This window comes from Protopterus annectens, chromosome 7.part0 (genome assembly GCF_019279795.1).
Source record: "Protopterus annectens isolate FY-2018-M chromosome 7.part0, PAN1.0, whole genome shotgun sequence".
Classification (NCBI taxonomy): Eukaryota; Metazoa; Chordata; order Ceratodontiformes; family Protopteridae; genus Protopterus; species Protopterus annectens.
This window is the reverse complement of record NC_056739.1, coordinates 1242700172-1242718225: the sequence shown is the minus strand read 5'-3', so window position 1 is coordinate 1242718225 and position 18054 is coordinate 1242700172. Positions and strand designations below refer to the sequence as shown.

General features: G+C 40.6%; 1 protein-coding gene across 1 annotated transcript in view; it reads left to right on the top strand.

Annotated features, from left to right (window-relative positions):
* DENND4A (DENN domain containing 4A) overlaps window positions 1-18054 on the top strand; it is a 2763357-nt gene that overhangs the window by 1074927 nt on the left and 1670376 nt on the right. The window contains exon 14 of the mRNA XM_044077857.1: window positions 7082-7257. Within this exon, the coding sequence (XP_043933792.1) occupies window positions 7082-7257 (176 nt within the window). The remainder of the gene's footprint in view (window positions 1-7081; window positions 7258-18054) is intronic.

The following is an 18054-nucleotide window of genomic DNA, read 5'->3' as shown; positions in this document are numbered from 1 at the left end:
ATTCAAAACACATCATCCAAAGCCTCCTTTAAAGACCTCATCAGACAACATCTCAAGGAAAGTTGGCAGTGCCATGATTGCTCCCCAGGCTAGTGAAAGTGGATAACACATACATACAAAATCTAGAGCACTTGATTGTTTTCAATCTTACTCACAAACACTGGCTAATCTACAGTGTATGTACTGTACCTGTGTACTATGTATGTATTCTACCTATGTTCCAAATTTCAGCTGTACACCACAAATCTATTAATTACCTTTATTTTTAAAATTAATATTTTTTTGTTTGTTCTCTCCACTGTAACTGTTTATGTGCCGCATACCTCTGTAAAAACATGTCTCCTGTAATTTGTGTGTATACTGATCATGTCTAAATAACTAAATGTGTCTGTAATTTTTCTTTGTGGAGCTTTTCTCCCCAGGCCTCTGCTGAAAAAGGGCCTTTTCGGCTCAGTCAGACCCCCCCCGGTTAACAAATGTAAAATAAAATAAAATAAATAATTTGTAAAGTTTTCCAACTTGTTGCATTCCCAAGAAACATATACCCAATTTACCCCCCTGTTCCCCATCACACCTCACGTGTTTGCTGTCTGCTCCAGGAAAAATCCTATGAAGTCCACTTGGGGTATAAAATTCCATTGCAGGCACTTCAGTACAAAAGTCCTAAACATTCTGAACTTTACTGCATACTTTAGAGCCTTACAATTTTTCCCCAGTGTTCCTATATAAATCTCCTTTCCATTTTCTTTTTTTCCGATCTTTTTAACCTCCTTCGATTGTTATAATTATCATGCAGTATTTTATATGCCCTACTAATTATCCCTTTTGTAAAAGTAGCCTCTGTCCAAGACTCAAAATTCTACCAGAACTAGCATAGCTCCCACCATATCCTTTCTTTGTGCCTATATTGTTACCAAATAATGATAGGGAAGACAGTCTCTGTCTTTCAGTTCAGACTTCTGCTTAGCCACTTTACACTCTGCTGTATTTCCCTTGGTTCATTTGTTATTTGCCTCCAGTAAATTCCATCCCCTCTCTTGCCTGTTTTCTGTAATGCTACTTGCAGATATCTCTATTCGTAAACACTATTTCTCCATTATCACACTGGCTTCGTTTTTAGAAACGTTTCTGATACTTATGTAGTATTCTGTATGGTGGTTGTTTTCTCTTTAAAGACTTGCATCCAAAATCCTAGTCTGCTTTGTGTTATGAGCTTTCTCTGTTCTTTGTTGTCCTTTTCCAGTGTGGTTTATCTCCTTCTGTCTTAACTAGTTTAACTCTAGGGTACCCCTTCACATCTGGTAACCCCAAACTACTTCTGTGAGGTGAATCATATTATCCCAATTAACACTTGGCCTCTTCCCCTTCCAAATAAATTATTTCAATTTATGTGTTTTTTTATTGTCATCCACAATTTCTCTTATGATTATTAAAAATGTGTCTGACGCATTTATAAGGATAAGGAGACCAAAAACATTTTGAAAGCTTGTATCCTACTGTCCATACCCTCAATCAAACGTCCAGTATTTTTTTGTTTAGTTTCTCCCTATGTATCCTTAGTTGGAGGAATGCAATCTTTTTTTTAAATTCTTACACCTAGATAATTTCATCTTATTGTGGCCTAGTAAGTAGGTGGTTTGTAGTTTGTGCACATCTGCAAAGTTTCCATCTGCAACCTATTTGTCCATTTATTTTATATTTTGAAGACACCTGAAATTGTCTCAAAATGTTACATGATACTATAATGTCCTTTCCTGGATTTATCAAATACAAAATAATAGTGTCAAATGAAGCTGCTCTTTCTTGTTTACCATATTACTTGTGTCCTTGAATGTGTGCATCCCTTATTTTCTTTCCAAAACGCCCTTTTAAATACAAAACAAGTAACAGTGGAGAAAAGAGACATTCCTGCTAGGTTCTACTGTTCAACCACAGTTTGTCACAGTAATTAATTCTTGCCTCTTGCCCTTCATGTATCCTCCTTATTAACCTTATTTGTAAAAAAAAATTGTAGCCGGCCCTTTCAAATGCTATCTTTGCATCGAAATTCTCCAACAGTAGTGGATTTCTCTTGCAGTATGCTTCTCTCTAAATCATTATTGTCCTTTTAACATAGTCAAATATTTGACTTCTTTCCAGTAAACCACTTTGAGCCTTATTAGCCAGCTTTGGTAAAACCTTTGCCATTCTCTTAGTGTAAACATAAACACTTTATGGTCATGGTTTAAAATTGAAATTGGTCTATCTGAAGATAAATAAGGATGGTCTTTGCAATTTATGGGTAAAACAGCCACCACCCGTTTCTTCCAAGATGCTGGCTCTCCCCTCTTAAAACAGTGCTAAACAAAATTTTACAGATTGTTATTACTTTTTCCTTCCTCAGTTTCAAATATCCACAGAAATGCATACTGTTCCTGGAGACTTCCCTGCTGATTTATTATACATCACAATTTTTATGTCATATTTTCATGTCTTGGCTATTGTTTGAGCCTCATCTTCCTCTAACCTTGAGATAATTAAGTTTTCCATAAATATTTCCATTTATGCGTTTTCTTGGTTTCTCCATTCCCCATTCCTCTGCATTATACAAACTTTCATAACATTTCCAAAGTATCTCTATAATACCACTGTAGAATTTCTGGTTATTTTTTGTTGTCATAGGCTCCCTGTATTTGCCTGCTCTTTCTATTTTCTGTAACCGATGGTAAAAGATCTGATGTTGTCAATCTCCACTTAATCCTTGACTGTGGGTTCAGTTCCAAATCTTCGAACCGACTCTGCCGTTACTCCAGCTCACTCCTTCCAAAAACTCTCGAGCTTAGCTCTACCCACATTGCTCCTCTCAAGATTACTTCAGATCTCGTTTGCCGCTTCAAGTGCCATACGCGTTACATCTCCTGTAACTTTGCGGTTTGCAGCCTTCCCTTCTTAATATCATTCAGTACTGTTTGCTTTTTGTCATACCCTGTAGGCCATTTACATTCCATATTAGTGTTGACAAAGCAGCCTTTCTGATAAAATCCTACTCCTACCTGTTGTTCATGACATTTCTGAATGTTTCCAGCTTGCAGCATTTGTACACACTATTTAACAAGCTGATCAAAGGCCAGAGAGATGATACCAGTAAAACCTTTTCCATTGCTCCAAGGGAAAATGCTTGAGTGACATAAGGAAGCCAAGAATATGGCTCTTTGAACCCATGTCACACTCTTAGACTTTTCACTAAAATAAAAGCACTCAAGAAAAAAGTTTAATCATTTTCATGCTCACAATCTCTTAACTCAGAGCAAACATGCAACTGTGTACACCTTCTTAAGAAAAGGAATGTTTACTACTACAAATAGCAATTACCCCAACTCAGTGACTGTACCCAGAAGCATCACCTATTTTAAAGTTAAGGTTAACTATAACAAGGCTCATATTAGAGCTTATGTTCCCACTTATAAATATTGCTCTCTTCTCTATTCCCAGTCAGATGTGAAACCAGTTTGGATACTTTAAGTAGACACTATCATTTAGCCTTACGACAAAGTGCAGTGGCTGCACTTTAAATTTTTCACTGATATGTTTAATATGTAGTATTAGTAATGTTGGGGAAGGAGCTACTTATATAATTATTGGCTTCCCATGATTTTCACCTTCATTTGTTTTCACTGAATTGTTTTCAGTATCCTTTAAAAAGTTAGTTAAATTGCACCTTGTAAATTTAACTCTGAACACGCTGTTGAGATTAATTGATTGCACATGCAGACTCCTTTTCTCCAACTAAAGCTTTGCAAATCAAAAAGTGTGGTCATTTTCATAATTTTAATAATTTCTTTGCTTAAAAATATATGTATATGTCTGTAACTTAAAATAAGGGCATTCATTTAGACATACTGCTCTATAAAGAGAGGGGATTCTATAAACAATATGATCAGTACACTTTTACATTCCCAGGATCCCAACATTATATTAGCTTGTTTCTTTCCAGCATTCCTTATCCTGCTATAGTATAAAGCCTGTATACGTTATGATTAAGAACACATACTTTCTTTAATATCACTACTATATATAGCAGTCACTGAGAAAACTACCACCTGTCACATGTAAAAAAAAAAAAAAAAAATCTCTCACTGCATACTTTACCTTATTCAGTACCTTTGGTGTCCTTCTAAACATTAATTACATAAGGTAGGATTTATGATTTACACTTCTCCCACCATGTTAACTCAGTCATGGAAACGTTTGGTCTTTTTTCAGTCATCTCTTTCTGCAGAACCCTGTCTATACTACATCTAATGGAATTGATGCTTTACAGTTCTTCCTTTTATTCACCCATTTCTGGCCTTTTTTCTGATCGTCTCAATTTCCCAGCACTGGTCGCTGGTTCAAGTCCAAGATACTTGTATTTTTCTGGTTATCCTGGCTTTTTTTTTCTCACTCCAACAATTTCTTTGGAACAGTGAAAAAAGGTTTCACGCTTAGTGTCTGTCTGGGCTTTGATATTGCCAGAAGATCAAGAATCAGAGTTCCCTTCAGTTTGCTTGACTCACTGTTTCTTAGCTAAACTTTATTTCTCCTTACCTGTTCTACATCCAAAAACGTCTTTGTTCCTGCAGGGAAAAATATTCCTAAGACAGCAGGATATCACAGCTTGAATCTCGTGTGTCTCTTGACATCCCCTGATTGCCAGGATAAACTTGCTTCTCTTCTGCCTAATATGCAACAAGTAGTCATTTTCTACAAACTTACTGCTGTGCCCAGTTTAAAATTGCTGCAGGAGGAAAAAATATTAAACAGTTTTGTCAGAAGGAGCTGTTTATACTGGCATGATTGCATCTTTACTAACATTGGTCTTGGTGGCTTGTTGCCAGCTTTGACACATAAATATGGCATGTCATTTCAGTTGCTTATTCAAATTAATTCATTCTGTTCCTTCCAATGTCTCTGGTATTCCAAAAAATCTCATATTTCCTGTGTGTAATGTGTTTTCTCAAGAAGAAGTGGTTCAGAAGAATAGCCTCATGTTCAGCCAATCCTTTCCTCCTTTCATCCTCTGATTTCTGCAGATTTATCACTTCATCTAAATATCTAGTTGTTTTTTTCCATTTTTTCAAGCCTTTGTCATTTGATTCTTTGTATTCTTCGTGAGCCTTACTTTAACACCTCTGAGTGCATTTGATTTATTTTCCTTTAAGTTACTGGAATCTGTCTCCTGTACTAAAGATGAACCATGAACTGCTTTCTGCTGAGCAGCTGCAAAGTTCTTTCCGGACAGTTTTGTTTTTGTAGTTGATTTTTCACTTACGTTTTCCAAATTTCTTCTTTGCTGGCATCCAGACAGTGTAATTATCAGCTATTAACAGAATTTTACCCGCATTTTTAACTTGAACATTATCTCCATTTTCACACTTCAGAGTGTTTGTAACTTGTTAGTTCCGTGTACAGCTATGTTGGAACATACTCATTTTATCCTGTATTTTAGTGTATAGTAAATAGGTCAGTCATACAACCACAAATATTAGTTACTAGTACAGCTACTAGATTTTCAGCGAGCCTGATATGTAAAAGTTTGTTAACTCATTAAGTGCATCTGATTTTCTTTATTTTTTTCTCAAGTACTGTACATATACTTGATTAGCACCCCCTGGCTGACTGCCTTAGCAAAAGCTACTGTGAAGACCTGGATATTTGTTTTTTAACATGCAGCTTTAAAAATAATGAATTGATATATTGTTCAGTGGTATTATTAATTATTTCTTTAATTACAGGGCGTGTGCTAAAGGAATGGGGCAAGTTTATCTTATTGTTTTATATATATATATATATATATATATATATATATATATATATCTATATATATCTATATATATATATATGTAATTTTTTTTTATTTGTTTACCATAGTAGTGCACTGATGTCAGTGGATCAATTGCAGGCACAACCTGAGTGTATTTCACAATGTTAAGACCAAGATTCAAGGGCAGTAATTGCATACCTAACTTTAGCAAATGATACAGTGAAAAGCAAGATACAGATGAGAGGCTGAGTCTGTAACACTGTGGATTCTGCTGCCTTTGCGAGACAGTATTCCTAGCACTGGAGCTTCCTAGAAAAAGTGCCAAATTGACCTTGGTGGATGATCTCAAGCACTGAACTGCCAAGGAAGGTTCTATTGTTGATTATTTGGTGTGCAATATATATAGAGGATTCAGAGCAGCTTGCAGATCATAACCTGCTTATTATGTGTTCAAGGCATGGATACCAAGAAATTCACCTCAATAGCGAATGTAGTGCATGGAGCTTTATCTGCTCCATGTACTATTAGTTATAGGGGGGAAAAAATCACTAAGTGTTTTGTTGGCTTTCAAAGTCATAAATATTTAGCGGTCTCTGTCCATCACATTTACACTTACCTTTAATGCCTCTCTAATGTATACATTTTTCAGAAGGTCCAGATCATTGCTTCATATTTTTGGTTTGCTCCTTATAAAATCTGTGGTTTTCATACAAGCCACCGCAGATTGAAGTCACTAAATAATGACATATATTTGAGTTTCAGGGTTCTAGCAACTTTCTAATTTATTTTTACATGGTTAGGGACATGTTAAGGGTACGGACAGCAGACAGAAACAAATATTTTGCTTTGCTGCTGTCATTTGCTAGTCAATGCAGGCAGATTTTACTGCCGAGCAGTAGAACCAACCTTAAAATAATCAGGGGTGCTTAACATTTGTTAAGGTCATGTTGTGCACCACTCTGGCCCTTATCTAGTTTGTCTTTTTCTGAATAGTGAACGTAATCACTGCACTTCCTGCACTATATGTCTGTTAGAGAGATTTTTATTTAGTTATTTATTTATGTGAAAATGTACATAACTTTAATATAGTGCAAAATCGAATACATTTCTATTCGTACCTGTGAAGGAGGGATAACTGTTCCTTTTAAGGGATGCATTGGCATTTTGAATGACTTTGTTGGTCATGATTACATTTCATTACAGTTTATTATCATTTCTATTGTTTTTATTTATTTGACTTTTAAAAAGCTGCTGTAAATTTAGCTTTTTTCTGAAATGTATTTTTGTTTCTTTTTGTAGATGATTTTCCCTTTTCACTGGCCTTGCCCATACATCCCACTATGTCCATTAGCACTAGCAGACGTGCTTAGTGCCCCTTGTCCTTTTATAGTAGGAGTTGATTCCCGATACTTTGAGCTGTATGAACCACCACGAGATGTATGCTGCGTTGACTTGGACACAAATACCATTTTTCAGTAAGCATTTATTGCATACTTTTTCTAGTACATTTGGACTTAACTTTTTCATAGTGTTTGTACATTATGTATATATTCCACTTCACAGTTGTGTGTTAGAGCTGTGGGAACTAATACAAAGCCTAGAGTTGTTTTAGGTATGTACATTGTTGAAAAGGAAATATAATGCAGCAGAAAAGTAACAAAATTACAAGCAAAGCCTCAGATATTTATATTGTTTAACTAGAAACGTACAGCAAAAATATAGCACAAAATTACATGCAAAATCTGATATTGTTTTAGTCATATTGGCTGCAGGAGATTATGGCTTGTAGAGAAGATCTTAGCTTCATGCCAGAACACTGTGAAATATCCCTAACTATGACAGAAGGGTTGAGCTGTCAGTTTAGAATTTTTCAGTATTTTAAACTCATGTGAGTCTTAAATCCATGCTGTCCTTTGTTAGTTTTTTTATTGCTCTCCCACTGCAAAATCAGATACTATTTAAACATTTCTGTATACTTTGGACTGAAGTGATCAGTTGTATGTAGCTTTGATTTGTTTTAATTATTGCTGTGCATTCAAATATTTCTGTTTTGTTTTACATTTTCCAGTCCAGAAGCCTTTGCTTTAGGAATATCCTCTTATGCTAAGAAGGTTTGAGAGGGAATATTTTATTTCTGATCCATATAAGCAGTCAGTGAAGAGCCCATATGCACTCCCTTTTACCTTTGAGATATTCTAGCATGGCTGAAACAGCTCCCCTTTTGGAAGTGTAAGACCAAATCCTGCTAGTCCTGATACTCTAATAAATAAACTACTATTCAAACAAGAAGCAGTTAATTCTGAAATTTACTGTGGCTTTAGAAGTGCTTTTTGTATGAGTGGTTTTACCCACTGCATCCCTTAACTTGAAGAGATGCTCTCCACGTGTCCAGTGTACTTGTATATTTTAATTTGAGAGTGCAGCACTACAAAGTAATGGAGAATGCTCTGGTTCAGTAAAAGTATAATTTTCCCTTGCCTTACACTTAAGTTCCACTATTCTGATGATCACCATTTTGATCCTTGAAATTTTATTGGGTATTAGGCTAAACATATGTAGTGGTCTTTCTTAGTGAGAAAGGGGGTAACTTTTTCAGTTTATCTTAACATTTGGAATTACCCGTCAGCCTTTTTTCCACATAGCTATATGGTAATGCTGCATAGGGCGCTGATGAATGCACCAGGATTTATAGTTTGGGTGGGTGGATGGTGCTGTGAAACTTTGGAAGCTGACCGGCTGTTATCTCCTTGGCAGGAAATAACTCATATAGATATAAGGCTGTTGCAGCAGTGATCATTCGATTATCTTCTATACCAATACGTTCACTTACAAAGCTATTCTTTCCTTTGCCAGATGTTATTCGTGTTTCACTGTTGCTGTCATCACATTTAGGTTATCTGCCTGCAGGTAACTCTCAGCCAGCCTGAATACCAGAGTCTTGGATTCCTGCATCAGATCCAGTCTCTTCTTTTATGAAGTCAGGTCGTCGGGTATAAAACATGCAGCCGACGCCAGTACATCAGTCTTTCTTGCTGCGCGGTGCCCAAAGCAGAAGCAGTTTGCAAGTGCCGATCGGCCAACTCCTGAAATTTTTGTTTTCGAGTTTCAGAACTGAAGTCTTCAAAAAAAGTTAAGTACCCTGTTGGGGATCCTTTTTCTTGCTCTTAAACGATGTCAGTAAAAGTTAACAATTGTCTTACCTGTGGAAAGCAAATACCTCATAAAGATTTTCATTCGTACTGCATTCCTTGCTTAGGCCCAGACCACAACGTCCCTCGCTGTCGTTTTTGTGCCTTATTCAACCCCCAAACTATTTGTCGGTATGTATTTGCAGCTAATTATTTTGGTACTCTGTATAACTATCCAGAAATGGCTTTGGCAAGCCATCCGAATACCGACAGACCGCATAGGTCCAAAACTGCCAACAATGCTTCCGTTAAGCTAGTCGCCAGTCTGCCAGTACTCAGTGAGGCGCTTTCGCAGCCCCTGATACCTGCTACTTCAGATTCGCAGGCTCTACTGAGGTGAGATGCTTCTTTGACTATGGAACCTGTGGATGTCTCTACCTTGGATGGGTCTGGGGCCGCTGTGCAGGCACCGGCTTCTGAGAGTGTATTCAGGCCTACAGACTTGCATTTTAAACCATCTCCATCTTCTTCATCCAGGCCTAAAACTCAACCCACGCCTAGAAAACCGACGTCCAAACCGCATGGTCAGGCCCGTATGCCTAAAAAACAAATGCTTAGAATGGCTGAAGACCTTATTACTTTGATTTAGGAAAGCGAGCCTTCCCCCTCTAAGAGACCTAGAACTGATTTTCCTTCTGATCAGGTTTCTGATATTTCTGTTTCTTCTGATTACTAGGATTTGCCCTTATCTACCTATGAAGATTCTGATGCAGAGGATTTCATTCCGTCTGCTTCCCCTCCAGAAGATTTTTCTTTAGTGAAACCTTGCACACTCTTAGGGAGCATTTCCGCTGGGAAAGCCAGGATTACTCTGACTCCAAAAAGAGGCTTAGAGAATTCTAACTCCTTCCTCAACACAGGCCTTTAGCTATCCCTCCTGTTCTGGACATTGTAGATGATGCTTTCTTGGAATCTAGCCTGTCCCCAAACACTTTACCTCCTGCTCCCAGAAAACCTGACAGTTATTGCAGACTACCTGACTCTCACAAGTTCCTCTTCAAGAATCCTACTGCGGGTCCAGAGACCATTTCCCAAGGACCCAAAGGCATTAAGGCTACTACTGCCAAAAACCCTAACCCCTCTGATAGAGATTCTGGAGCCTTGGACAGATGGGGTAAGAAGGTATACACTTCTGCTACTTGGCCATTAGGGCTTTAAATTGCCAGTTTCATATGTTAAAGTACCAGCAGCATATTATGGGACTACTTAAACAGAAAATGATGTTGATTCCTGACTGTGCTGAACACAAAGAATTACAGGATTTAATGCATTCTGCTGAACAAGTTGGTAAACATACTTTGCAGTGTGTTTTTTGACTCTTTAGAAGCTTCTTGCAGGGCTGCTGTCACTGGGTCTGTACTTAGAAGGCATGCTTGGCTTAAGGAGCAAAACTTGCCAGATCGTGTTAAAGCTAAATTACTGGATGCTCCTTTAAACCAAGACTGCCTGTTTGGCAACAAAGCAGAAGTCATCCTCAAAAAGATGGAGGAAAAAGCTAAATCTATGCAAACTATTAAATATTTCCTGCAAGTACAGCCTCCCAGATTTAGTAGGCATTGGCCTTCAAAGAATTGGTCCTTTCCAGTCCCTTCCAAGCCTTCTCAGTCCAAACTCAGGCACAGCAGACCACCTAGGTTACAGTCTCAGGCTATGCACAGGCCTAAGCAGTGGGGGGCTTCCACTTCCAAAGCAGGAAGTAGTAGGGCTCCCCCCTACGGAAAAATGTCACAATGACATAACCTTAACCCTTCCAAGCCCTGCCCAACTGCCTGCTCCCTTAGAAGGAAAGCTCGCTCTGCATGCAAAAAACTGGGAACTCATTACCCAGGACAAATGGGTTTTAAATATAGTTTTCCAAGGATACAGATTCTACTTCCACACCCTACCAACCCCAAACGGTTGGCCAGACCTACCCCCAAATCAGTGGGCAAAGACTCAACAGCAGGTTCTCTTTCTTCTAAGTATCAGGACTATTCAACCTGTCCCAGCAGAAGAAAGGGGTCAAGGTTTTTATTTAAGACTTTTCCTGGTACCCAGAAAAGACATAATCTGGCGTCCTATCCTGGAACTCTCTATTCTAAACACCTTTTTGGTACTTCCAAAATTCAAAATGCTAACACTTCAACAGCTGCTTCCTCTGCTAGGCAAAGATGGCTGGTTGGCAACCTTAGACTTAAAGGAAGCTTACCTGCACATTCCAGTAAGGGAATCTTGCAGGAAATACCTATGCTTCAGGGCAGGCTCCATGCACTATCAGTTCTCTGCACTTCCCTTTGGCTTATCTACTGCACCCAGGGAATTCATAAAGTGTCTAGCTCCAGCCATTGCATTTTGCAGGCAGAGAAATATTCAAATATACCCATACTTTGGACGATTGTCTGATTCAGGCAGAAAGCCAGGACTTGCTATTAAAGCATCTGGCATTCGTAAAGAAACTTATAACCTCACTGGGGTACACCATAAACTAAAAGAAATCTCACCGAGTACCCTGCCAACAGATTGTATTCCTGGGAGCAAGCTTGAATACAACTTCCCAGATGGCTTTCCTCACTCCAGAGAAACAAGTTTACTTGACTGCCTACTTCAAACTACTGGCCACAAAGACCCAACTGTCTGAAAGGAAAATTCTGCAAGCCCTGGTATTCATGGCCTCTTGCATTCTACTAATTCCACATGGAAGACTGCATATGAGGAAACTACAGTAGTATCTAAAAAGCCTACGGTGTCAACATTCTCAGGACCAAGAAATCAATGATTCCTATCATTTCTTGTATAAAGACAGAGTTCCTTTGGTGGGCAGAGGCCTGCTACCACAACAAGGGACTCCCCTTCACTCTACCCCCTACTGCCAAAACCCTAGCAACAGACGCATCAGATTATGCATGGGGGGCTCACTTGGCAGGGCAGTGCATTCAGGGCAAATGGAACCCAAGACAGATGCACCAGCATATCAACCAAAAAGAAATGTTAGCTGTACAGAATTCCCTGACAACCTTCAAAGACCACATTCTTCCAGGACAATTATTGGTAAAGACAGACAACACCACAGTTATGTGGTACATAAACAAGCAGGGGGGGAGCCCACTTGTACCCTCTATGCAGACTAGCCATTGCTCTGTGGAACACAGCCTTGAGCTACCAAGTGCACCTACAAGCTCAATTCCTGCCAGGCAAGCTAAATTCACTGGCAGTCCTAAGCAGAAATCTCATGGACCCACACGAATGGAAACTGGAACCAAAAATATTCAACTTATTGAGGAACAAATGGGGGACTCCAGAGATAGACCTGTTTGCCTCCCCTCAGAACTACCAATTGGACAAATTCTGCACAAGGACTTCCCACAGTCAAGCTTGGAAAGTGGATGCCCTGTCCTTTACCTGGGAAAGCCTCTCAGTTTATGCCTTTCCCCCTCTGCCTCTCCTCCCAAAGATTCTACTAAAGATCAAACAGGGCAAGCCAAGGACAATACTGATTGCACCAGACTGGCCACGCCAGCACTGGTACCTCCTCTTGTGCAGTATGACACTGTTGGAACTATGGCACCTACCTCAGACACCTTCCCTGCTGTCCCAGCAGGCGGGCCAGATTCTGCACCCTCAGCTTCATATCCTGAACCTTGCAGCCTGGGTAATTCCTTGAGCTCTCCAATAGCATCCCTCAGTAAGCAGGTGCTAGATGTCATTCTGGAGGCATGGAGGCCTAGTACTAGGAAATCCTATTCTGAAAAGTGGAAAAAATACTGTTCTTAGAGCCAGACTCAGGGGATGGACACAACGGTGCCCAGTTTGCCTCATATTCTTCAGTATTTAACAGAAGTGCTCCACAAAGGCCTATCCTTCTCGACAATTAAAATTCATGCCTCTGCCATTTTGGGTCTACCTCACGTTGTCGTAAGCTGACAATATCGAAAGTGAAGAACATCGTGCAAGTAAATGGAAATCTCCGTAAGGGGAGATTTCCATTTACCTCAATGTAGTGCGGTTTCGGATTTGGTATGTTTAAGTAAGGGGGGTGTGGGGGGTGCAGGGGGGCTTCCCCCCTGCCTACACCATTTAGTTTTTTTTTTTTTTTTAATGTTATTCGATGTTTTACTTAATCGAATCAATAAAGTTCGACCTTTATTGATTTGATTAAGTAAACTTTCAATAATGTGATATAGACGTGCCATTTCAGCACATTATAATACTGAACCCACCCCTCTTCTCTCACCCTCTGCTAAAGCAATTCCTCAGAGGGGCCAAAAATTCCTGGGACCTGCGTAGGCTGCTGTCACCCCTTCCCTGACGTCAGGTCGTCAGGGGTATAAAAGATGCGGCCGATGCCATTTTCTTTAGTCTTTCTTGCCGCGCGGTGCCCGAAGCAGAAGCAGTTTGCAAGTGCCGGTCGGCCGACTCCTGAGATTTTCGTGTTCGAGTTTCAGATCCAAAGTCTTCAAATAAGCTAAGTACCCCATTGGGGAAACTTTTTTCTTGCTCCAGACCGATGTCAGAAAAAGTAAATAATTGTATTTCTTGTGGAAAGCAAATACCTCATAAGGACTTTCATTCCTACTGTATTCCTTGCCTAGGCCCTGATCACAATGTTTCTGGTTGTCGGTTTTGTGCTAGATTTAACCAACGCACTATTAAGCGTCGGTATGATTTTGCTTTAAACTGTTTTGGACGCCGGTTTAATTATCCAGAAATGTCGGATAGCCATCCGACTACCGGAGTTCACAAAAAACACAAAGAAAAGGAGAGAGATAGACAACAGAGGCCCAAAACCGACGATGAAGCTTCTCCTAAGCAATTCGCCGGTTCACCGGTTCTCAGTGAGGTGCTTTTGCACCCCTGATGCCCAGTACTTTAGAGGCACAGGCCGCTACCGACTCCCACGTGGAGTCGGCCTTGCTGCTGGAAACTCAAGGTATTGGAGCCTCGGATACTATTCCGTCAGATGGGTCCGGAGCTGCTGAGCAGGCATCGGCTTCTGAGGGTGTATTTAGACCTAAACATCTTTACATTAAACCAATCTCAGCTTCAAAGGCAAAGACTAAAGCACCTTCTAAAGCAAATAAACAAACTCAAGAGACACGTGGACAGGCCTGTATGCCCAAAAAACAGATGCTCAAAATGGCCGAAGACTTAATGACCTTGATCAGGGGTTCCCATCCCCCTCCTGATAAGAGGCCTAGGCAAGAGACTGACTATGAATCTTCAGATCAGGTTTCTATTTCATCTGATTCCTCATTTGATCAAGAATATTCTCTTCCCCCCTATGAGTATTCTGATGCTGAAGAATCTATACCTTCAGCTTCTCCTCCAGAGGACTATTCTTTTGGGGAAACCTTGCATACCATGAGGGAGCATTTCCACTGGGAGAGCCAAGATTTTTCAGAATCTAAAAAGAGGCTCAGGGATTTCCTTTTACTACCCCAACACAGGCCACTAGCCATCCCTCCTGTGTTAGATATTGCAGATGATGTGTTTTCGGAGTCTAGTCTTACCCGTGACTCCTTACCTCCAGCTCTTGTTAAGCCTGACAGATATTACGGAGTTCCTGAATCTCATAAATTCCTTTTTAAAAACCCTGCTGCAAACCCAGAAACTATTTCTCAGGGTCCCAAAGGAGTGGAGGTTTCTGCTGCAAAAACCCTTCCCCCTCTGACAGAGATTCTAGGGCTCTGGATAAATTGGGGAAAAAAGATTTACACATCTGCTACCTTGGCTATAAGGGCCTTAAACTGTCAGTTCCATATGCTCAAATATCAGCAACATGTCATGGCATTGCTTAAACAGAAAATGTTATTAAATTCTGAATGTGCAGAAAACAAGGAAATGCAGGATTTATTGCATGCAGCTGAACAAGTTGGAAAGCATACTTTGCAGTGTGGTTTTGATTCTTTGGAGGCCTCCTGCAGGGCCGTAGTTACGGGCTCTGTAATTAGGAGGCATGCTTGGTTAAAGGAACAAAATCTGCCTGATCATGTCAAAGTTAAATTATTAGATGCACCTTTACAGCATGATACTTTGTTTGGTGTTAAGGCAGAGGTGTTGTTAAAGAAAATGGAGGACAAAGCTAAATCTATGCAAACAGCCACCTAGGTTTAGTAGACACTGGCCTATAAATAATTGGTCATTTCCTGTGTCAGACAGACCTCAAAGGGGCAGATCCAGACACCCTAGAGGCAGATCCCAGGCGCAAGTTTCCTACAGGTCACAGCAAAGGGGTGCTTCTACCTCCAAAGTTGGAGAAGACAAATCACAACTATACAGGAAACAGTCCCAATGACTTCCCCTTGCCTGCAGTAAGCACTTATCTCTTGGCAGCACCCTTAGGGGGGAAATTAGCACTTTTTTCTTAAAATTGGCACATTATAACCCAGGACAAGTGGGTTTTAAATATCGTGACACAAGAGTACAAGTTCCATTTCCATACCCTGCCAAAGGCAAACGGCTGGCCAAATCTGCCGAAAAATCAATGGGCAGAGGCACAAAAACAAGTCTCATCCCTCATGGATATGGGGGCCATTCAACAAGTACCAAAGCAAGAGCAGGGACAAGGATTTTACTCAAGACTGTTCTTGGTACCCAGAAAGGACAAGGCCTGGAGACCAATACTGGACCTGTCTATTCTGAACACATTCCTAGATATACCAAAATTCAAGATGATGACTTTGCAGCAGCTTCTGCCCATGCTGGGCAAGAACGCTTGGCTGGTGACTGTAGACCTAAAAGAGGCATACCTGCATGTCCCAATCAGACAATTATGCAGAAAATACCTCAGATTCAAGGCTGGCTCAGTGCATTACCAATTCTCTGCACTGCCCTTTGGCTTATCTACTGCGCCCAGGGTCTTTACAAAGTGCCTGGCACCAGTAATCGCATTCTGCAGACAAAGAGGAATACACATATATCCTTACTTGGACAACTGTCTAATTCAAGCAGAGAACAAGGACATTCTTCTACAGCATCTGGTGTTTGTGAAAAGACTTCTGACATGCCTAGGGTACACAGTCAACGAATAGAAATCAAAACTAGTACCCTCTCAAGAGATAATATTCCTGGGTGCAAGCTTAAATACAACAGCCCAGATGGCTTATCTCACGCCAGACAAACAAAGGCAACTGACTACCTATTTCAAAATGTTGGCAACAAAGGCCCAGTTATCTGCAAGAAAAATTCTGCAGGTTTTGGTCTTCATCGCATCCTGCATCCTACTAATTCTATATGCAAGACTACATATGAGGAAACTTCAATGGTACCTAAAAAGTGTTTGGACTCAACATTCCCACAGCCTGGAAACAAGGATTACTCTTATTCCCTGCCTACAAGAGGAGTTTCGATGGTTGGCAAAGGCTTGTCACCAAAACAAGGGACAGCCATTCACATTACCCCCAGCCAGGCAGACACTAACAACGGATGCATCAGATTATGCCTGGAGGGCCCACATGGCAGGAAGATGCATTCAGGGCACATGGTCCTCAACCCAAATGCATCTACATATCAATCAAAAAGAGATGCTAGCTGTTCAGAATGCCCTGACAGCCTTCAAGGACCTACTTCATCCGGGACAACTACTGATAAAGACAGACAACACCACGGTCATGTGGTATATAAACAAGCAGGGGGCACACATTCTTAGCCCCTATGCAGACTAGCCATGACTTTGTGGGACACAGCATTAACCTACCAAGTACATCTGCAGGCACAATTCCTGCCAGGAAGGAAAAATACTCTGGCAGACGAACTAAGCAGAAACCTCATGGATCCTCACAAGTGGCAGCTGGATCCAGAAGTCTTCAGCATGATAACAAGGAAATGGGGATGCCCAGACATAGATCTATTTGCCTCCCCTCACAACTACCAACTAAAAAGATTCTGCACACGGACTTACCACAGACAAGCATGGAAAGTGGACGCCCTATCTTTCAGCTGGAAAAACCTATCAGTATATGCCTTTCCCCCACTGCCTGTCCTCCCCAAGGTACTCCTAAAGGTCAGACAGGAGAAGCCAAAAATGATACTGATTGCCCCAGACTGGCCCTGCCAGTACTGTTTGCCAATCCTAAAGAACTTGTCTCAATGCCCAGCTTGGACCTTACCTCAAATACCTCATCTGCTGTCCCAGCAAAACAAACAGATCCTGCACAGCCAACTCAGGACTTTAAACCTGGCAGCATGGCGGATAATGTAGTCATACAAAACACACCTCTCAGTAAAGCTGTGATGGATGTCACTTTGGAGGTCGGAAGGCTTAGTAATAGAAAATCTTATGCTGGAAAATGGAAGAGATTCTGTGCTTGGAACCAGGTACAAGGAACTCATACAGCTGTGCCAAATATTCCTCAGATTTTGCAATACTTAACTGAGATGCTGGACAAAGGCCTAACTTTTTTATCTATTAAAATTCATGCCTCTGCCAGTTCGGCTCATTACAATACAGAGCCACCAATCTTTTCTCATCCCTTATTAAAACAGTACCTCAGAGGTGCCAAAAATTTAAGGCCTCCAAGGAGATCACCGATGCCTGCATGGGACCTCAACTATGTCTTGGAAAAACTCACCCTGCCTCTTTTTGAGCCAGCTGCTACTGCTGATATAAAGTTTTTATCTTGGAAAACAGCTCTGCTCCTAGCAATAACATCTGCAAGACGAGTTTCAGAGCTACAGGCACTCATGGCTGTGGAACCTTTTATCATTTTTTGTCTAGGCAGGGTCTCTCTGAGGACAAACCCAACATTTATGCCTAAGGTGGTATCCAGTGTGGCTCTTAACCAAACTATTCACCTGCCAACTTTTTTTCCAAAGCCACAGAACAAGGGGGGGAGAGAATTCTGCATTCTTTGGATGTACACCGACAGCTTAGATTCTACTTGGATAGAACCAAAGTTTTCAGAAAGACAGAGCAATTACTAGTGGCATATGCTGCAGGATCAGAAGGAAAGGCCATCTCAAAGCAGACTATTTCAAAGTGGATAGGCCACTGCATTCGTTTCTGCTACTTACACCATGGCAAGCCAGTGCCTAAGGGCATTAGGCCACATTCAACCAGAGCTGCAGCCACTTCAGCAGCCTTTCTCAGGGGAGTACCAACCAAGGACA